This window comes from Pan paniscus, chromosome 6 (genome assembly GCF_029289425.2).
Source record: "Pan paniscus chromosome 6, NHGRI_mPanPan1-v2.0_pri, whole genome shotgun sequence".
In the NCBI taxonomy this organism is placed as follows: domain Eukaryota; kingdom Metazoa; phylum Chordata; class Mammalia; order Primates; family Hominidae; genus Pan; species Pan paniscus.
In genome coordinates, this window is record NC_073255.2 from 38929489 (window position 1) to 38951010 (window position 21522).

General features: G+C 42.7%; 1 protein-coding gene and 1 long non-coding RNA gene across 4 annotated transcripts in view; one reads left to right on the forward strand and one right to left on the reverse strand.

Annotated features, from left to right (window-relative positions):
* LOC117980918 (uncharacterized) overlaps positions 1-15182 on the reverse strand; it is a 33524-nt gene extending 18342 nt beyond the window's left edge. Inside the window, exon 1 of the long non-coding RNA XR_004672418.3 lies at positions 837-15182. This is a non-coding gene — a long non-coding RNA (uncharacterized LOC117980918). The remainder of the gene's footprint in view (positions 1-836) is intronic.
* The window catches only part of BMPER (BMP binding endothelial regulator), a 249954-nt gene that overhangs the window by 222790 nt on the left and 5642 nt on the right, over positions 1-21522 (forward strand). For all 3 annotated transcript variants that reach the window (XM_008964331.4, XM_024929696.4, XM_034963926.3), the window contains one exon: positions 15890-16020. In XM_008964331.4, coding sequence (XP_008962579.3) covers positions 15890-16020 — 131 coding nt within the window. The remainder of the gene's footprint in view (positions 1-15889; positions 16021-21522) is intronic.

Consider the following 21522-nt stretch of genomic DNA (forward strand, 5'->3'; position numbering starts at 1 on the left):
CATGGTCTCTGTTTTGCAGAGAACCACATTTTATTAACTGTACAATAGGAACACTCTGGCTCAACCCTGTCTCCTCTCTCCAATGTAGACACAGTGGTGTGATGGAGCTGGCTTGTATTGTCCCCCTACCGCCAATTGTTAGAATTTCTCCCCAGCTGTGTGTTTAGTGATCAGTGATGCCATGTTGGTACTGTAGCTTAGAAGCAGCCACACTGGCTATTTACACCACATAAGTCAACATGCACTACCAATCAGGGGTCCCCTCTTCTCCCTGATCCCACCAAGAACCAGTTGTTGAACATTTACCACCACACCACTGCCTGGGTGTTCCATCAGAAACACAGTGTGTTTAAATACAAACTCATCATCTCTCCTCCACCCCACCCCGCTCCTTTCTACTACCGGCTTCTTCTGCATCCCTCTAATTTCTTGGCAGACTTTAAATCCAAGCTTGGATCTCCAGATGCATCTTTGACTCTTCTTTTTCCCTTTTGCCTCAGTGTGAGACCCTTTTTCAGGCTCTATACATTCTCCTATCTCAATGCTTTATGTCCCCTCTCAATTTCTACTGGTGTTCCCCCAGGTAAGTGGTGTCTTTCCCTCTTGTAAAACCTTAGTTGGATCTTCTGAAATAGCTGCTTAATCCCTACGTAACTTCTTTTCTCCACCTCTTCCATTCCATCCAAAATATTCTTATTAGCTTGCTTTCCTGATGTGAATTTTGAATTCTATCACTTTTCTGCTCCAACTGTCAATGACTCCTTCTGATTACTTAAATAATGTTTGTGCTTCATAGTTTGGCATACAAGGAAGTCCATTAAATAAGCAACACCTACCTTTCCCATTGATTTCTCATGATGTCTGTTCCCCTTCTTGATGTTCTTGGGTCCGCAAATGGAATGTATGCCGATTCAAACAAATGTATGTCTAAAGTATACATTTTTCTAAAAAGCCTTTTTTTCCTCTTTGCCTGGGTAAAACTTATTTTTTTCTTTTAGATGTAACTCAAATGATGCCACCTCCGCAAAATCTTTCCTAACTTCTCACTTCCTATCCTCCATGCCAGAGTAATCTATTTCCTTGAACTCCCTTGGTAATGCTAGACTGCTTTTTGTAACACCCATTATTTTCCTCCTTTATTACAACCTATTTTGGCACATTGTGTAGTTTGGAGTAAGTACCCCGCCTTACTCATCTTTGTCCCTTGCTCAGATAAATGGCACAGTTGCTTGCCAAGTAGAGATTTATTAAAAGAATTTAAAACAGGAAAATAATGTTTGCGCTTAGGTGGAACACCCTTTAGCTGCTGGAAGTAAAATAAATAAAAGCAAAGGAAGTAAAAAATGACATGATAGGAATACTTCTGAAAGCCCCCCAAAAGTTTAACTTTTAAGTGGAACATTTTTGTGTTATATAATGTGTTTGAAGAGGATGTCACATGGAAGCTGAAATAAAATAGAATAATTCTACAGTGTAACAGAAGGCAGGATCTGAATAAAGGGCTGGAAGTTATAGAACACATTTTCATTTAATATATAAGAAAACTTCCTGAGAGATAGAAGCTGTAATTGTCTATCATAGGAATGAGATTCCTAAAAAGCTACCGAGCTCCTATCACAGACATGATGCAGATGTACGACCATCTGGCAGGAGTATTATAAAAGGAATTCCTGCAGGGAGTAGATATTCCCTAAGGTCTTTTAAGACTCTATGATTCTATAATTCTCTGACTTTTTGTGAGTCATCCGGCCTATTGGGTTTTTGAGCTGTCACAGCCCTAAACCACAGTGGGTTGCCATGATTGTTGCTATTAAGACTTTTATTGTATAGTGGGAACATAAAAATATTTAGGAAGAATACATCTATAAAGGTTACCCCTTCCTCCGCAAAAAAATGGCTTCTCAATTTCAGGTCCCCTGCTTTGGGGGAAAAATATTCTATCACTATTCTTAGATCACAAGCTTAAAATCTAGAAAACCTGCCATATTAGGGACGGGTGTGGTGGCTCATGCCTGTAATCTCAACACTTTGGGAGGCTGAGGTGGGTGGATCATAAGGTCAGGAGTTTGAGACCAGCCTGGCCAATATGGTGAAATCCCATCTGTACTAAAAATACAAAAAATTAGCCAAGTGTGTTGGTGCACACTTATAGTCCCAGCTACCTGGAGGCTGAGGCAGGAGAATCGCTTGAACCCAGGAGGCAGAGGTTGCAGTGAGCTGAGATTGTGTCACTGACTCCAGCTTAGGTGACAGAGCGAGACGCTGTCTCAGAAAAAAAGAGAAAGAAAGAAAAGGAAGGAAGGAAGGAGGGAGGGAGGGAGGAAGGGAGGTAAAGAAAGAAAAAGAAAGGAAGGAAGGAAGGAAGAAAGAAAGAAAGAAAGAAAACCTGCCATATTATAATTTAGGCTTAGTTTTATTTCAGTTCCTTTGCCATGAGTCCCCAAGGGCATGGACTGAGCTGGGGAGTAAAACCTCATTCTCTAGTGGCTTTCATCTTGTCCATTATCTGGAGTCTTTCCTCACCTGGAAACACTATTTGCAAATTGCATTCAGTTCTGCCTGCTTCTTTGCTAGATATTTGGATTAGCACCTTGGTCTTCCTTCCTCCAACTGCTGATCTAGAAGTTACCTCTCCCTATGTTGTCGTATATGAATATAAGGACTTCTACATTTTTCTTTTTCTCTTTTTTTCAGGAATTTGACTACTAGCAATGATAAGTGAATAGGAGGGTAATCTTTTCCCTGTGTTCTTGACCCCCTCCTCTCCTGTTTTCTTCCGGATATTATGTCACCAGTTACCCAAACCCTCCATCTCTTTAGCTTCAGCATCTTATCTTGGACTTCCTTCCCCTCTTTGATGCAAAATGTGTTCAAGTCTTCTTGATTCTGTGTCTCTCTCTCCCTCTCTCTGTCTTCTGGGTTCCCTTCAAATTATCTCCTCATTTCTCTCCTCTGATCTGACAACCTACTGAAAGAATAGCCTTTCCTCATTGCCTCCCATATTTTCCACCTGCAATACACTTCAGGAGGATTGCTGGCCACACCACTCCCGTAAAAGTATTCCTGCTAAGACCACCACTGACCTCCTAGCTGTCTACTCCAGTTTTCAGAACTTACTTCCCTCAGTATGTTAGTAGTAGTTAAATCCATGGAATGCCTATTCCTCCTTCACTTTGAGGCCATTTAACCCTCTAAATCTCATTGTCACTTAGTAGTCACTTTATCTGGTCTTGACTGTATAAACATCTGTAAGTAATGCATTCAGAAAACAGGTTTTCAGCATGTACTCTAGACCAGGCTCTGCACTAGGGCTGGGGAAAATTGGTGAGCAACACCTGCCAGCCCTGGGGCATGGTGGAGTAGATGGAGTGAGGGATCGCTCCCATGGGGGTGCAGTTGCAGGGTGTGATAAGGGCCATGCAAGAATGCCAGGAGAATGTTTAAGAGCAACCTTATCTAGTCTGGGGATCTCAGAAACCTTCCCTGAGAAAGCCACTCAGCTGCATATTGAAGGAGGAGTGGATTTTAACTAGGAGAAGGGGGAGGAAGAACACCCCAGCTAGAAGGAACAGCATGTGCTTTAGAAGGCGACCTGTCTTAGGGGAGAGGGTGAGGGCTCAGCTTTGAATGCTGTCTTTGCCACTTATTAGTAATGTGATGGTAAAAAGAGAAAATCATGTGATGCCTCTGGGCCAGTGTTCTGGGGCCTTTTAGGCAATTATCTCTGCAGTTGCTTATAGAAAACAGGCCTCACATTCCAACTCTCGGGGGCTCATCTGAGGGTGCTCTCATTCTAGCAGAGGGTGTGGGGAAGCTGGCATGGAGGGGAAGGCCTGTGGTGTTTATGATTTGGCTTTGGGGAATGTCTGGTCATGGAGTCCTTTTTCTGGGATTTGAGGATGGTGGCGTGCCAGCTCCACTGATGGGTGGGGGTGGGCCTCTTGGGACGGGTAGCACCCTGTTTAGGTCCAGTGGACTGAGCTATCCCTGGGCAGCCAAGGCTGCAAAGGGCATTGAGTGTGAAAAGACCCTTTCTTGTGCAGTGATGGGATGTGAATGCTGGTTTATTGTGGAGCCAAAAGGCACGGCAGATGCTTGATGCAAGGCCCCCAGCATCTGAAAAAGTTCACCACTGTACCGCATCCTCCAGGGGCAGCCGCCTCTGCCGCCCTTTGATTAATGCACGTAGTGGAGGATTTGTGCCTTCGCCTGTTTGTGGGACTTGGCAGCCATCCACTGCCTAATGTGAAAAAGGCCTATGGAAGGATCGGCCCCTTTGAAGCAGGGGGCTGGTGGTGACTGCTGCGTGTGGCTGGGGTGTGGCCTCCAGATGCTAGAGGCCTTCACTTTCATAAATTTTCCTCACTGCCATTTGTGACTCCACACTCCCAATTGCTGCCCTCTCTGGAGGTGGCCATGGCCAACACAGGCAAACCCAGGCTGGTATTGTTCGGCTGCCGATGGGAAGACTAGAGACAATGCTGGGGCTGGCATCCCGGGGGATGGCACCCTAGAGTGATAGGAAAGAAAGAACAAAGTTCAATTCCTGCACATCCTTCAAACTCTGAACTTCAGTGGGGCTGGAGATGGAATGCTGCAATTTCTGTTTTGCTTAGTCCTCTAACCATTTCCATTTCTGTGCATGGATGAATTTTGCTTTTCTCTTTAGGGATTCATTGGGGGAAGGGGAGAATACAGATTTTCATTTACCTTCTATGAGAACCCTAAGGGAGAGAGATTAGGCAAGGAAAGGAGAATGTAGAAAGGGGTAATAATGTGCCCAAGATAGCACAATTGAGGTTCAATCTTGGTGTGGTGATCACTTACCTTGCTGCCTCTTCGAATAGCTTATGCTGTGGGACACTTGTGTAGGCATGTTTTCTTCTCCTCTAGGGCCCAGACATGAGAAGCAACACTGAAGAAGGCATTTGCTCTCAAGTGCCAGCCCTGTACTTACTGGAGCCTGAGAGCTAGTGCCCCCTTAACATGTTGCCCTCAAGACTCCTCCTTGCGTGTTGCCTGGCCCAGTTCTTCCCTGCTCTCCCCACCACACCCCAAAGGCCCCAGGATCGAAGCCAGTTCTGCCCTGCTCTCCCTACCATGCCCCAAAGGCCTCAGGATCGAAGCCAGGTTCTTCTTTCTTTCTGCATTTCCCACAATGCCCAGCCCACAGGTTGCACACAGCGGATATTCTCTTGGTGTTTGTTGAGGGGACTAGAACAATTTCAAAGATGGTATGTATCTATGTTGGGAGTAGAATTATGATGAGATGAGCTCACCAAAAAGGAGACAGTGAGTTTCTTTGGGGTAAAGATCCCTCTCTCATTTCTGGGCTGGGGGCTTTTAAAATACATATACTACCTAGTTTTGGGGCTAGCTGAGCCCTGGGCAAGTTCATATCTTGACAGAATCATAGAATATTAGTACTGTGGGGACCCCATCATTTCACAAACTAAGAGTCAGGCTTACCCCAAGACGTGGCTGAATATTGGCAACACGCTGATACTTTTGGTCCCTGATGGTATTACCACCTCAGACTTGGTAGATGTGAAATGTGTATATTGAAATGTGTATATTGCTGTCTGACATAGAGCTCCTGAAACTGTGTAGGTAAGGGCACTAGGGAAATCTTTTTTTTAAATTTTAATTTGGTCTCTGACCCCAGTTCCTGATACAGAGCTCCTAAGACCTTTGCAATTAATTTCCTGAATGGTAGGAGTGAGAGATGCAGAGCTCCTAAATCCTTTGTAATTTACTTGGTGATAGGAGCATCTTTTGTTCTAATGAGATGATCCTTGGGGGGCTCCTGGACAGCCTCAGGATGGAGAGGGGCTCCATTGCTAGAGGAACCAACCATGTAATTAGAGGGTTGGACTTTCAGCCTCTCCCTCTAGACTCCAAGGAGGGGAGAGGGGCTGAAAGTTGAGTTGATCACCAATGGCTGGTGATATAATTAATCAGGTCTATGTAATGGCACCTCCACGAAAACCCCAAAGGTCAGGGTTTGGGGAGCTTCTGGATAGCTAAACACACAGGGGTTCTGGAAGGTGGTGTGCCTGGGTTCTGGAAGGTGGTGTGCCTGGAGAGGGCACAGAAGCTCTGAATCCCTTCCTACACCCTCACCCTGTGCATCTCTTCCATCTGGCTGTGCATCTGTATCCTTGGTAACAGCCTTTGTAATCAACTGGGCAACTTAAGTGTTTCCCTGAGTCCTGTGAGTCACTCCAGCAAATTAACTGGATCCAAGAAGGGGGTTGTGGAAACTCCGATTTATAAACCGGTTGGTCAGAAGCACAGGCCACAACCTGGGACTGTGATTGATATCTAAAGTGGGGAGCAGTGCTGTGGGACTGGGACCTTTGCTGTGGGATCTGATGCTAACTCCAGTAGATAGTGTCAGAATTGAGTTAAATTTCAGGACACCTAGTTGGTGTCCGCTGGAGAACTAGTGGTTAGTGGGGAAAAGTCCCTACATGTTTTGGTGACCGAAGCTTTCTGTGTTGTCAGCGTGTGGAAGCAGGAAAAACAGTTTAGTTTTTCCTTTAGTGGTAAAGAATGTTTCTCTTCTGCTTAGGTGAAGGATTCCGACTCTCTTGTACTTGAGATTCTTTTTAGAGACAAAAAAATATGTGACGTTTGATGTAGTACATAGGTGAAATGAGATTTCGTGAAAAAGATAAAAAAGATTGAAAAGGTGGACGGAGCAGAGGCTTCTTCCTGGTGGTGGCCCATCTCGCCCTGCCCTTTCCAGAAGCCTGCCTCAGATGCACTCACCCTTCTTGGCAGGCATCAGGGGTAGGTGTTTAGGATTACACAGGGGTTTAGTTCACCAGCCTTACAATTGTTTTACAGTAAGCATGACAGTGATGAATTGAGCACAAGTTTAAGAGAAAAGTGATTGATTTTCTGCCAAGCACCATTTTTATGTTCTTTTTTATCAGCCAGCCTCCAAAAAGGTGAGTTGTTTGATTTAGAAGCAAATGCTGGAGTAAGAATTATGGTTACTTCATGCTCTAACTCTCGGCCACTAGAGGGGGGTCGTGACCAAGCTTCCCTCTCCCTGGCCAGCTCCTGAGACCATCTTGCAAGATTTGCCGGTCTCTGCTAGGATGGGGCCCAAAGTGAAATGAGGCGTTATCTCTAAAAGAGTGACAATTCAGCAAAAGTCTGTTAATCATGGTCAGTTTTTCCCTCCGTGAAGCCAGTGTTTCCTACTTGAGCAAAGATAGCTTAACTTCCCAACAGGAGTATTTCTAAGGGTTACTGGTTATATAGTCTCTGGCTTTGGGCTCCTTAAAGATGTGGCCCCTGGGTATAGAGAAAATAGCAAAATGGTGCACATCCCTTCCCCGTTATTAGATGGGCGAGAATTTAACTGTGGGCATGAAGATTATACTCTTCACATATGGTCTGATATATGGCCTTATCAAGGGAGAAAATATTTTAGATTCCATACATGCGCGATAGCTGTTTGGTCACTGTTAAAAGCTTACCTCTACTAAAAGCAAGTATGTGGAGCTTCTTCCAAAGCTGGCATCCATGAAAAATCCGAAGAATTGCTACTCTCTTAAAGGAGGTCTCTGTGTCCACAGATGCCTACATTATTCCACAAAAACAATCCATAGCTTCAGAAGAGGGTCAGAGGTGAATGATCATTTCTGGAGCTCCTGTGTGCTGCTGTGCGCGTAATGCCATTCACCTCCTGGGGAAAGTTAGGAGGATTTAAAAATAAATATTTTTAGTAATTGGAGAGCGTCTAAATTAGGTAAAAAGTGTTGGAATGTATAAGTAAGCAATGTATATAAGGTAGGGACAGTGGGCAGGCAATCAAGTAAGAGATTCACTGTGAATCATGAACAAAAATGGTTTGGTAGGTTTTTCTCTTGTTAATTTGGTTGTTGGATTTTTGTTCTTGACAAGCCGGGAAGCAAGCAGTTGACAGGGAGGGAGGAACACAGAAGGCAGGAAGATGAAAATACAAGGCTGAGCAGGGGAGCGCAGGAAGGTAACTGAAGAGTCCTTATGAGCAGGGACACATTGACTGATTCTGTGTGGCTCCTGATGTCAGACCTGAGAGTTAACTGGAGATTATGAGGATTCGGATCCCTAGAAGAAAGAAATGTCATAACCAGCAGATCTGCTGAGCTGCCCTGCAGGAAAACCAGCCCCCTGTCCTGTGAGGTCTCAGGAAGAGGCTGCATGATTCTCTGTCAGGGACTTTTTTTGCTTTGTATTGTTTTTGATATTGGGAGGTTGACCACATGACTATCAAATCTAATATCTGGTGGTTTGGAAATTCTGTGCCTCTACTCAGGCACCTCCCTTAGCCTAGAATTTCCTTTTTCTCATTCATAATAGTCTTTATGTCATTTGGAGTTTGGTTCTTAGTATTTGCACAATCCTGTTTTCTTGAAGGAGCCCATCTCTGTTAGCCTCTGTACCTTGTTTAGTGCCTGAAACAAACAGAGCTCCATGAATGCCTTCTTTTCACTGAGGAGTGGGCTAACAATTTAACTTGAGTATAGGGGGATGAGGGGAGAATTTGGGAAAGCTGAACCGGAGATAACTTTTATATCTACAACCAGAGAAACAGGCTGGACTCCCGTTCCAGGTATCCTCCTGCCCTGTCTCCCCAGATCAAGGTTATGAAATCCACAAGCTAATGAAAATGCCTGGACCTGCTCTTCTGTCCTGGCAACCCCAGGCAGCCATACAACCTAGAATATTCTCAACAATATTTAAGCCAGCATGGACAGTAGCCACAGGGATGCCAAACTGGGGCTGGCCCAGGAAAGCTGTGGACAGAGCAGCAGGAGCTCGCTGCTGGCTGGCCCAGCAGGCTAGCCCTGCCCTTTCATTGACAGCTCAATAAAACAGCCTCACAGTTCCCAGGATTGAAGCTTCTGGCCGTGTTTTTCATGTGACAGTGGTGTTTTTTGTACCCCTTCGATGGAAGGATAAGAATGAGTGTGTGAACGTGCCTGTATAGGGCTGAGGAAAAGAGCATGATATTGGATGACATTGTTTTCATAGGTATAATATGACATGGATGTGCCTTCCTACCTTGGCTACTACCTTTAGTTGTCTCCACGCAACTCAGATTAGGGAAATTAGGGCAGGATTTCAAGGATTAAAATGTGAGTTTTTTAATAGGCTTATGGTAGCTAACCACACTTCTGCTCACTCAGCTAGGACTCTGTCTTCCCTATCTTCTCCCTCCCCTGTTTTCCATTGATGCCCAGGCACCAATAAACCTAAGATGCCTTCACTCACTTCTATGACCTTCCTAGATATGTGGAACAAGGAAAGCCATATGACCAAATGGTGGTTTTCTTGCTATCTTCCTTGCACTGTTGCGTTCTGCCTCGATCCTGCCATTGCTCCCAGGAAAGCTGACCTTCAGATTGACAAACATTGTCCAGCTGAAGACCCTTTGTGGTGGCAGAGAAAACAGCCAGAACGCTGGATATCTGGCTCCGAGGTGGAGCTGGCACCTGTCACTCCTGGCTTGCCCTTCTGTTCTCCAAGAAGCAGTGTGGAGGGTGCCCAATGGGTAATACATCTGTCGTTCAAAACCGTGCCTGGGAAGCAGAGGCACTTGCCTCTGTCTGACAGGCATGGCCCTTGTGCCAGAGAAAGCAGAGAGCAGAGGGGAAACCACTCAGATATGCTGTTGCTAGGAAGCATAGATGTGTTTGATGTTTTGATTTCAGCAGTATTGGAGGTTTGCCTTTTTAATAACATGAAAAACTATAGGTTTTTCTTATATCAAATATGTGCTTTATTGAAAATGTGTGGTTAAAGCAGAATCCTCTCATCAAATCCTTTTTTTCCACCAGTCATTGAATTAAAAAAAATTCCTCTGGAGACAGGAGAGGAGTGCAATAAGTTCAAAATGAAAATGACAGCAGAAAGGTTCTTGCAGAAGCAGCTTAGTTCAGAGGTTGTTATGGCCAACAGCTCCCGTGGCCTTGGCCGTATTAAGCAGTGGCCACAGAGTGGGAGCAAGGATGGAATTCATGTCCTTCAGATATCAGTGTCCAGCTGTCCAATCCTGTGGAAGCTGGGAAAAGGTCATGAGGTTACTCTCTTTCACTCTTTGAATGATTCACTGAATATTTACTGAGCTGTGTGTTCACGGCACTGTGCTGGGGGGCTAGATAAGCCAGACACAGTCCTTGTCCCCCAGAAAGAAAAGAGATGATGTTTCAAAGGATCTGTGCAATAAGAAAGGTATGAAGGACATGGGACCCTATAGGGAGTGGCTAACTTTTTTGGGGCCACTTGGCAAGCACTACTGAAGCATTTGAATTAAGTCTTAAAGGATAGACATTAGATTTTTCCAGTGGAAAAGACCTGGAAGTACCTTCCAGTCAGGACTAGCCAGGTGGATGGAAGTCCACGGGTTGATGGGACATTCTATGATTTGGTAAAAGAATGAGTGGGGAAGAAAGAAATGGAGTTAGAAAAGTAGGCTGAAGTCTAGGCTGCTAGGAACCTTGAATTTGATGCCAAGAAGTTTGAATTTTTTTTGTAGGTGCCCAATCAGAGGTGAGCTTGATCCTAATCTCAGTATACCTATAAATCCCTCTAGGAGGACAGAAATGGATTCCCTGGTGCTAATGGAGCTGCACTCTTGGCAGCACCATCTAATAGCACTCTCTTCAGTGATGGTAGTGTTCTCAATCCACTCTGTCCAATACGGGGGCCATTGGCACCTGCTGCCATTGAACATTTGAAATGTGGCTAATGATACTGACAAACTGAACTTGTAATTTTATTTAATGGTAATTAACTTAAATTCCAATTTAAATAACCACATGTGTCTAATGGTTTCTGGTGTAGAGTTTTCAGGAGGCAGTAGCTGTAGTTTGATGCGGGAAAATAGTTCTGAAGGCTTCTCTGCAGATGAGTTGTGTTTAATTGGATTTCAGGGAGGGAACTGACCACAGGTCAGTTCTGATCCCACTACTGTGCCGAGTGCTATGAGGAACAGGGTTAAAACATGCCTTCAAGGAGTCATTGAAACATGACACACAAACATCAAACATTGAGAGAAGGGAGGTAGTGGATGTGTGACAAAGCGCTGCCCAGCCTGGTGCCAGCTCCCTGGGCCCCTGCAGCAGCTCTGGGCCTCCTCTTGCCCTATTGTGGCACTGAGCAGCTGTGTTAACCACACAGAACAAGAGTCCTACCTGAACCCTGAACCTCTTGGCTGCCAGGCAAGATGCCAGGAGTGGGGCAGATGAATCAGGAAACCATTTCTAGATACATTAATTTGAAGCTCCTGTGACAGACAGTATGCTTTGAGGGGATTGCAGGGGCCTGATTCCTTTGTTTTTTTGCCAATTCCGTTACAATAGAAACCAGTCAGGCAGGCACTCTTCACCTGCAGAGCTTTCCTGGAAAAGCTCAGAGTAATGCAACCTGTGTTTTCCCACTGGAGCACACTGGGCAGCCGTGTTTCCTGACCAACTCACCATCAAACAGAACATAAATGTGACAGAACAATGTCATGACAGCAGAGGTACCAAAGCCATAAATCTCAGTCACTCCCAGAAGTGATAAAATTCTGCTACTTATTCTATAAAATGAATATAAATGTAGACTATGGGTGCATACTGATTAAGAAAAGGACAGCGATCTTCCATAAACACAGAAGAACTCAACTTCACTGTGTCATAAATTAGATTTTCCTCACACTGAATTATGAAGTGTGATAAACATGAATTGAATAGTTGAATAACAATTGTTTTGTCCCTCCCTAAAATTTGAAGTGCATTTGAAGATGCTTTTATTTTTCTCTTAATAAATTCCTTTGTAACCAACAGAAGCATGCAAAATTATTCCATTATCTATTCCACCACCACATTAGTAGACCAATGAAATGCAAGTGTGAGGGCAACGCAAAGTGATTCCAGCCGAAGTCTGTATCAAGAGGCTGCCAAAATACAGATTGGGCAGATTTTAGCTGGAGGAACGTTGAATAACTAAGACCTACAAATAGAAGCTCTCATTTACTCCCGTTCTTTACTTTCCCACTATCATTCTGAAATTCTGATTTCAATATTAATATCTTTCATGATATTCTTTTGTGTAGTATTAAAAGTAGACTGTGATGTTTCCCTTTTTAGAAAAGTGATCTGTATTCACAGTGCCTGCCTGACTCTTTGGGTTTCTATTGTAACAGAATTGGCAAAATAACAAAGGAATCAGGCCTATGTAGAAAATACAGGTAAGAAGATTAAGGAGAACCGCAATCCACCACACCGAGCTTTCCGTTGGATTTGGTCGTATCTGTTTTCAGTTATTCTTGTTTTCATTGTGTGATGACACGATGTTGAAACACAATTTTGTTATCCTTCTCTTTTTTTTCAGTTAATCCTTCCCAAACATTTCCTCATATTTAAAAATATATTTCCAAAACATCATTGTAATGGCTGTAGGGTGTTTCATCACAGAAGTCACCTGAATTTATCTAGCTCGGCCCTTATTATGGATAATTTAGGTTATTTCCCTTTTCTTTTTCTATTTAAATAGCATTGTGATGAAAATTCCTAGGTTTGAAGCCTATATTCACAGGCATTACTATTTCCTTAGGTGTAAAATTTTCATCAGAGAGTAAGAACCTTTCTCTGGGCTGTGTATAAATATAACTCAGTTGCTCTCTAGAAAGATCTAATGTAGTTACTGTGAATATGGGTTCTGAGATCAGAAAAAAACAAGGTGTCGTCCTAGGTTTGCAGTTCTGGATCTATGATCAGCCCTGTGACATTGAGTAAATTACTTAACTTCTTCAAGCTTCAGCTTCCGTATCTATTAAATGGAGCAGTGAAAATCTGTGCCTCATAGCCCATTGCCATGTGGACTGGAGGAGACATTCCCTGAAAAACACTCTGTGTAAAAGCTGGCAGTTTCACACCACTGCCAGCGGGGCAGGGGGATGACTGCTTCTCCATTCTGTCACAAACTCTGTTCATTATTTTATGTAAAAATCATCAACTTGATAAGTGAAAAACAACATTTATGAATTTTAACTTCCGAGACAAAACACATATTTCAAGCCTATAAAAATACATACAACATTTTCAAGTAAAGGTCTGGCTTGGACAAATATTTTTCTCTCACACATTGTTCTCCATGAGTGGTTGATCATATAAAAAGCTCACATCTTCCTTAGTTTTACAGAACGGCATATCATTGATTGTGTCTGTGGAGACAGAGGGACCTGTCTGTGGGTGAGGTGGAGTATATGTACACAGTGGTTATTCAATGTGTGCTGAAAACATTTTCTCTCAACAGTCTCAATGATTGGATTTAGCTGTCTGTAATTTATCTTCAATTGTGTTAATAGCTTCATAAGACAAGTAGAAGTCAAGAGAAAAGGAAAGCATTCACTAACAATCCCCTTACCCAAACAAATTACATTTTATTTGTTTATTGTCCATGGAATTTTACAGAATTACAGTAGACATTCACTCAAATCCGAGGACACATTTCCTCACACTGAGACCAGCCTTTTCCCATATATGTGCCATCATTTTACCAGGTCCATGAGATGCCGTTCCATCCAGGTCTTGGCAGTGGGAGCCGTGTATACAGAAAGAGACCCACCCCCATGGGCCAGGAGAGAGGATGGGGAACAAATTCTACTGGGAAAGTAAAGTAGGAATGGGATTAGAGGTTAGAACCTGGGGCAGCCAAAAATGTCGCTGTGAAGTCTGAGCATAAATATGATGGGTGTGGGTTATTCTGAAATGAAAGTTGAAACAACAAAGGGAAATGACATTGAGGGAGATTCGTACACTGGCATTTAGACGCCATTTTAAGGACAAGATTTATTTGGCTTCTCTTTGGAATTCCAGAGTCTCTACCCAGCGTAAAGACAGTACTGTGTGTTTAATGCCTGAATGCATTTGCTAGTGAAGGTGATTTCCCAAGATTTCTATAATAAAAGTGGGGAGAAGTATTAAGAAATACAATCTTGAGCCAGGCACAGTGGCTCATGCTTGTAACCCCAGCACTTTGGGAGGCCTAGGTGGGTGGATCATCTGAGGTCAGGAGTTCGAGACCAGCCTGGCCAACATGATGAAACCCTGTCTATACCAAAAATACAAAAAATTAGCCTGGCATGGTGGTGGGCACCTGTAATTCCAGCTACTTGGGGGGCTGAGGCAAGAATATTGCTTGAACCCAAGAGGTGGAGGTTGTAGTGAGCTGAGATCACACCATTGCACTCCAGCCTGGGCAACAAGAGTGAAACTCCGTCTCAAAAAAAAAAAAAAAAAAAAGTACAACCATGATTACTACAAAGAAAGAAAGATCTCTTTTTCTGTCCTGGTTATCGTGTCTTAGGTATCACTCATCAAATAATCTCTCAGTCCTTGACATGGAAGGAGGCTCTTTGGGTTTTACATCTGTTCCTCTTTTGTCCCTGTTTTTTCCTATTTCCCAAAACTGTGCCGTTGAGTGTTGGGCTGCAATAACTTTGTGGGTTCACTGTGGGTCTGTTGCTCCTTGAATCTGTTTTTTGCTGTTTAATTCCTGTTTAGAGCAGACAGTGTGTCGATTTTATACCCAGAGGTAGCTGACTGCTCTCGACAATCAGTTGTGCACAGGTCCCGCACCATGGGAAAATGACATTATAGTGTCCAGTGGCAGCGTCATGATCACTTTTCAAGATCGTAAGTGCAGCTTGTACTCTTGGATATTATTTTTTCTGTGTTCAGCCTTGAATAGCTTCTGTGAGGAAGGGAGTTTGCTGAACAAGGTTATGAAAAATATAAGGATAGTTTAATTTTATTAGTCTTGGAGGCCTCTTGCATAAATGTTAACTGGAAACTGTTAGGCAGTAAATTTGCTGAAAGAAGAAGATGAGATTGTTGTGTAGTATAATAAAAAGGACACTCTTTCAAAGCTGGGAGATATAATTTAATTTGCTCTTTTCCACTTAAAAGTGCTGACTTTGGGCCCATGTATTTATTTGTAAAATGACCCCTTCATTTATGGAACAAGAAACTGTATTATGCCTTGTTTACCATCCAGTGACAGGCTCCGTGTGAAAGCATTTTGTAAACTGTAATATTATACACTAATGTAAGGCCATTATTATGTCTTTGTGGTCAACATGTTTAAAAATTTGTTAGTTTGCATTTCCATTCAATTTATGTCCTGGTCCATCATTTCCATATTTCAGCTGCAGAGACCTTGATTCAATTCTGTTCATCTTGCAGTCTAATTAGAGACCTGAAATGTTTGCTTTATTTAGAATTTGTCACTTTACATTCTAAAGAATGAAGATTCAGTGTTCCTTAAAAGACTAAGATTCTAAGATATTACAGAAGTGAATTCTAATTGTCTGTCTTCAGAAAGCCATGGGATTTTGTGTTTTCATCAAGTTGGTTACCATTTTTGGAAACACTGCATAAAGTCTATTAGTTTTATATCAGTGCTTGTCACAAGACGGCGATGGTATTCCAGTAGGGTAGCCATTAGGCACATTGGGCTATTTATATCTAAGTTAATTAAAATTAAAGCAAATTAGAAACTCGGTTCCTCCATTGTGGTAGCCACATTCCAGGTGCTCAGTAGCCAAATATGGAGAGTGGCTTTCTTTGCACAGTGGAGATGTTAGAACATGTCTATCCTTACAGCAAGTTCTATTGGATAATCTTGCTCTAGAGGAAAGGAAATCTAATATCACACTGTTCAAAGGTATCCAGCACTTAAGTTCCACGCAGAATTTTGCCAATTTAGATTTCCAATCTAAAATAGCAAATTTTAATGGGCCAATCAGGTTTTCCCATCTACGACCCTTTCTGAAGTTATATTTAGGGTGTTTATGGTTTGATATTTTTAAATGTTTCTATCTCTCTTTTGGGTCCTATAGGTCCTGTGTGACAGACATGTGTGAATGTCCAGTCCATAAAAACTGTTACTGCGAGTCATTTTTGGCATATACCCGGGCCTGCCAGAGAGAGGGCATCAAAGTCCACTGGGAGCCTCAGCAGAATTGTGCAGGTAAGAAAGTCCTGCTGGATCTACCCATCAAAAGTTTACTGCAATGCCCAAGATGGCAATGGAGGAGACTTGTGGATGCTGACATGAGTGGCCACATGCCCCCTTGCCAGAGGAAAATCCCTTCCAGTAGCCCATCTGGATTGCTACTTGATAAAACACAGGGACTTCCCACTGGGCAAGGTAGACAGCACTTAAGATAAATGCTTTGTGACAAGCATATTTAAGCAATTTAAAGATTTCCACTGTTGCAAAATCCTCTTGACCTCAAACTACCAGCTGGATATACTTAGCTCATGGGCGGTTATAGCTGTGGCTTAGGTTATGTGTGAAGCAAAGGAGATTCGGCACAATTACAGTCATTTAAGGTCTTCAGGATAAGCAAGATACTTTTTTTTTTTTAGAGATTATTATACAAAGCCTAGTAGAATTTTTTCCCCTCTGAGAGATTTCTATAATAGTTGTCGCCTCAGGCAAGTAAATTAGCTTATTTGATATCTGTAAAATGGACTTCTTTATTCATCCAATAAATATTTGTTACAAAGTGGCTAGGTACTGGGCATTGTGCTGACACTGGGTACTTTCATGAGTATAAGAGATGAAGCCCCAGTCATTGACACAGTGGCAGCCTAGTGGGAGAAACAGACAAAAACATAACTCTACAATAAAAACTTACAAATTACAGTAAGTATGAGGAAGGAAACAAACAGGGCAGAGTGATAGAAAACCATTGGAGAGGGCTGAGATGGGATGAAGAGGGAGGCTTCTCTACAGATGATATTTCAGCCTAGCCCTGAAGGAGTGAAGGGAGTAAGGGCAAGCATTCTATGCAGAGGAAACATGTTTGATGGCATAGGGTAGGAGAAAAATTATTAGCATGCTCTCAAAGTGGAGAGGAGCCAGTGTGGTTTGAGCCTGAGGTGGGCTAGGGGAAGAGGGGCGCAAGAGGAAGGTGGAGTAGGAGCAGTAGCTGAATCACGCAGGACTTGGCAGGGCTTTGAAAGGAGTCTAGCTTTTATTCCAAGAGAAGTGGAAGCCTCTGATAGCTTGTAAGCAAGCCTCTTTCTGCTTTCCAAAGATGACCCTGGATACTAGACAGAGAATAAATTGGAAGGGGACAAGATTGAAAGCAGGGTACTAGGCAGGAAGCTATTGTGATAGTCCTGGTGAAAACCTGATGGTGGCTTGAATTAAGATGGTGGCAGTGCATGTGGAGAGGAAGGGAGAGAGTCTAGATTTTAGAAATTTGCAATTTTACAATAATACCTGCTATCTAGTTACAAACATTAGTGATATATGCTTGAAGCATCTCAAAGAGTGTCCAACTCATAGAAGATGCTCAGTCAAGGGTAGCTGCTGCTGTTATTTAGATTTGAAGGAGAAATGACTGAATAGTTGTCACCTAGTTCAAGGATTGGCAAATTTTTGTTTTTAAAGGGCCAGATTTACCTGAAATAAAGAGACTGGGATTTTCAGCATGCTACCCTAGTCTTAATAGCCTTAGCTCACATCTCAGAAAAGAAGGCCACCCATGCCATTGCTGACTCCACAATGTCTACATTGGTTGAAGATAAGAGTGGTCACTGGTTAAAAGAAGCATTAAGAATTGCCTTGAAGCTGTGATTGCAGTGTACAGACATTGCGTTCACTTAGACCTGTGAGTTAAAACCTGGCTGGACATTGGAATCACCCTGGGAGCTTAAAAAATAAACCAGGAACCTAAGACTATGCCCTATGCCCTGATGTCTTTCTTCAATTGGCCTTGTGTACCTTTTAAAACTCCCTGGGTGATTCTGACCTGCAGCCAGTGTTGAAACCCCTGAGTTAGTTTGTGTGTTTACTTGGGTGGCTGTGGGGAGGTAGGATGATGGATTTTTGGGGGTTGCTGAAGCTTCCTCAGCTGCCCCTTGGTGCAGTCACTAGTCTGTGTTTTTTGAAAAGCACCAGAGCCCTTTCACCTTCCTCTGACTCCATTTTGGTTGCGCCCCCACCTCTGCAAACCCAAGTCCAATCTTTATATCAGAGTTCACCTTCCACAGCAAGTGTGCCACTCTATCAGTGCTGCCCTTCTCAGAGAAGTATTGATTCGATAAAAATAATTCACTTAAGGTGTGGCTGAGGCTGCTAAAAGGTGAGGCAAATTGTCCACCTCTAACCTAATGCATCAGTGCTGGGTAGAATATGTGAGGGTGAGGTTTTTGAAGAACTGGGTCCTTCCAGCCATCTTGAATACTCCTAGCTCCCTTTATTTTGAATCCCCTTTCCCTTGAATTTACTGGAAAAATGAATAAAATAAATGGAGTCAAGTTTAATCCAGCCAACCATCCTGGTATAATGCAGGGCTCAGCAGAATTCTATTAATTTGATTAGCTGTGGTAGTGCTGTTGTTGGGATCATATTAGATACAGGATATATGATCCTTCTCTTCCTGGCCCAGAGCTATACTTAGCACCATTTCAGTGCACACGTTGCATTTGAGGACTACACATTTCATGTCAGCATCTTCATTTCAGGGACTGAGTCTCTGGAGCTAAAATTACTTTTCTAATGGAAAAGGAATATGGCTCCTGAAAGATTCCATTTACCTGTTCTTAGTGGAGCCATCTGGGTGAAGTATAACTCCATCAAATGAAGTTCAGTGGGAGGGGAACGTTTTAGATACACACATTCTCTCTCTGTCACATACACACACACACACACACACACGCACACACACACACATTATGAACTTCCACAGACTGACAGTTGGTACATGAAGAAATAAATTTACACAGATCTGTAGCATGTCTCAGTAGATTCAGTTCAGATTCATGTAGAATACTGAACACTATAAAAGCCCTCTTTACTTGTTTTTAGCTCCCAGGTCCTTTGACTCACGACGGCACTTGAGGCCACATAAGACAAAAAGGAGAAATCTTCCAGAGCAAAAAGTCTGGAAGTTGAACATATAAGAAGTCAGCCAGGCGAGAAACTCTAAATGAACCAGTGACATTTTAAAGTCCAGCCTGGATTTTAACACTGTCATGACTATAGACACAATATGTGCCCGCCACCTATGGCACAAAGGACTAATGGAACCCTAATTTAGCATGGGAATTACTAAATAAAATGTAATATGCTAAGGGCTATAGTGAAAGTATATAAAAGTTTAATAATAATCATTTATATTACTATTCACTCTTTTTAAGCACTTCCTTTCCCCCAAGGACTATATTAGCATTTTATATTATATTTTATCTTGATAATGCCCATAATACTTTATATGGTAACATTATATTACCCACATTTTACTCAGAGGGTCATTGAGACTTAAAATAGTTAAGTAATTTGCTGAAAGTCACAGAGCTAGGAAGCAAGGAAGCTGGGAGTTGAACCCAGGTCAGCTTGCATCATTGCCCCGTCCTTAATCATTATGAGAACACAGAGACCCAAGAGCACTGTGGAAAAAAAAGAATGCATATTTATGTGCTTATATTAGTGTCAACTAATTCATCAAAATATGTATCTAAATCTTAGTCACCTTAGTGACTTTCCATTTTCTATTTGTTTGTTCCCTATCACTGGTGGTTGTTACTCTGTACCTTCTGACTCTAAATGTGTTGTGATCTTGTCTGCTGTATGTTACATTGTCATCCTTAGCAGAATGTCTGCCACCTGCCTATAACTGATACTAATTGTCACTGCACATTCAGTCATACATTTTATACATGGAAAAGGTGCTGGAAACGTGGGTGTTTTTGTCTTTCTGTAGCATAACGGATGGTTTGCTGGGCTATGTGAACAGTTTTCTTCCTCCTTGTTTGGCTCTGCAAACCCCAGATGGTTCTAGCTCCTTCCCTGCAGCAACTCTGCCCTAATTATATACACTGAGTTATTTCTTGACTGACTGGATGCCTCCTGTAAAAGTTCAAGAGATAAAGTCAGGTATGGTGACCTTCAGCACCCTATAGGGGGATGTGGAGATGGTTGAGTTCCAGAAGGCACATTGCCATGCTGATTGAATGTATTGATAAAGCCGGCACATAATGTTTTTATGTTTCACCTGTAGCGGTTTTAATGCCCCTTTGAGAATAAATGCACTCTAATCCTAACCACTTTGGCAGATCTCTGTTTTTTTTTTGTTTGTTTGTTTTTTGAGACGGAGTTTTGCTCTTGTTGCCCAGGCTGGAGTGCAATGGCGTGATCTCGGCTCACTATAACCTCCGACTCCCAGGTTCAAGTGATTCTCCTGCCTCAGCCTCCCTAGTAGCTGGGATTACAGGCATGTGCCACCACGCTTGGCTAATTTTGTATTTTTAGTAGAGACGGGGTTTCTCCATGTTGGTCAGGCAGGTCTTGAACTCCCGACCTCAGGTGATCTGCCTGCCTCAGCCTCCTAAAGTGCTGGGATTATAGACGTGAGCCACCGCACCCGGCCATGTTGTTTTTTAACTATTTAACAAAATAGATCCTTTTAAAATACATGTGTGCCCATCACATCACACCTATGTTTTAAGAAATGATCTTATGTCTTTTACAAGTTTGAAAAAACAACTGAATTCACAGAGGGTAAATGAGGGCTCAGGTCAGTGTTAGTGTTCTAGGATAATCTAAAAGCTGTGCTGAATTGAAGGCAAATCCGGTGATGTCACTCCACAGCTTAAAACCCTTCCAAGGCTTCCGTTTGCCAAGGCTTGTGGGGTCATTTGTGGTCTCTGACCCTGGCTTACTTCTCTGCCTCTCTCTCCTACCAACTGCCCTCCTCAAGGTCCATGTCTCTAACCCACCAAACCAAGGATCCACCCTTCCCTGATTAAGCCACAGTACCTTGCTGTTGCCTGCACCCCTACCTTTGTTCCTGCTGTTCTATGTGTCTGGGAAGCTCTCCCTGTCATTGTCTGTCTGACAATGACAATCAAGTTTGCTCACTTGATACTTACACAGGATCCATTCTCTCAAGTCTTCCTTGATCTCTACTCAACTCTCAGTGTTGAACTAATGTCTTTCTCTCTTACTCTTCCCCTGTACCTTGTTATTGTCTGATGTGATACATCTTATATTTTGTTAAGAATCTATTTACACATCAGCTTTACCTATTTGGTTGTAAGCCCAACCTCCTGTAACTGGAGGACAAAGATGATATCTGATCACATTTTATTCCCCAGGCTTAAGAGACTGCCTGGCACATAGATACTCAGCAGATGTTTATTGATTTAATTTGAATTGAATTGGAGATGGTATTTATAGGATGAAGGATCATACGAGAGAGAGAGAGATCTCTTTTTTTTTCTCTAGTAGTTTTCATTTCCTGCAGTCTACTTTTGACTTGTAGACTGTGAGGGACATACCAGTCCTTAATAGTAGAAAGGTAAGATGCCTTAGAAGAAGTTGAAAGGTAGACTAGAAGAAAGAATTGAGAGGTCAGAGAGAGGAAAAAACATGGGAGACTTCATAGCTATAGAATAGTCAGGGAAACACAAAGAATGTGGTGGGAAAGAAGAAATGCTGCTGAGAAGTTTTTATACT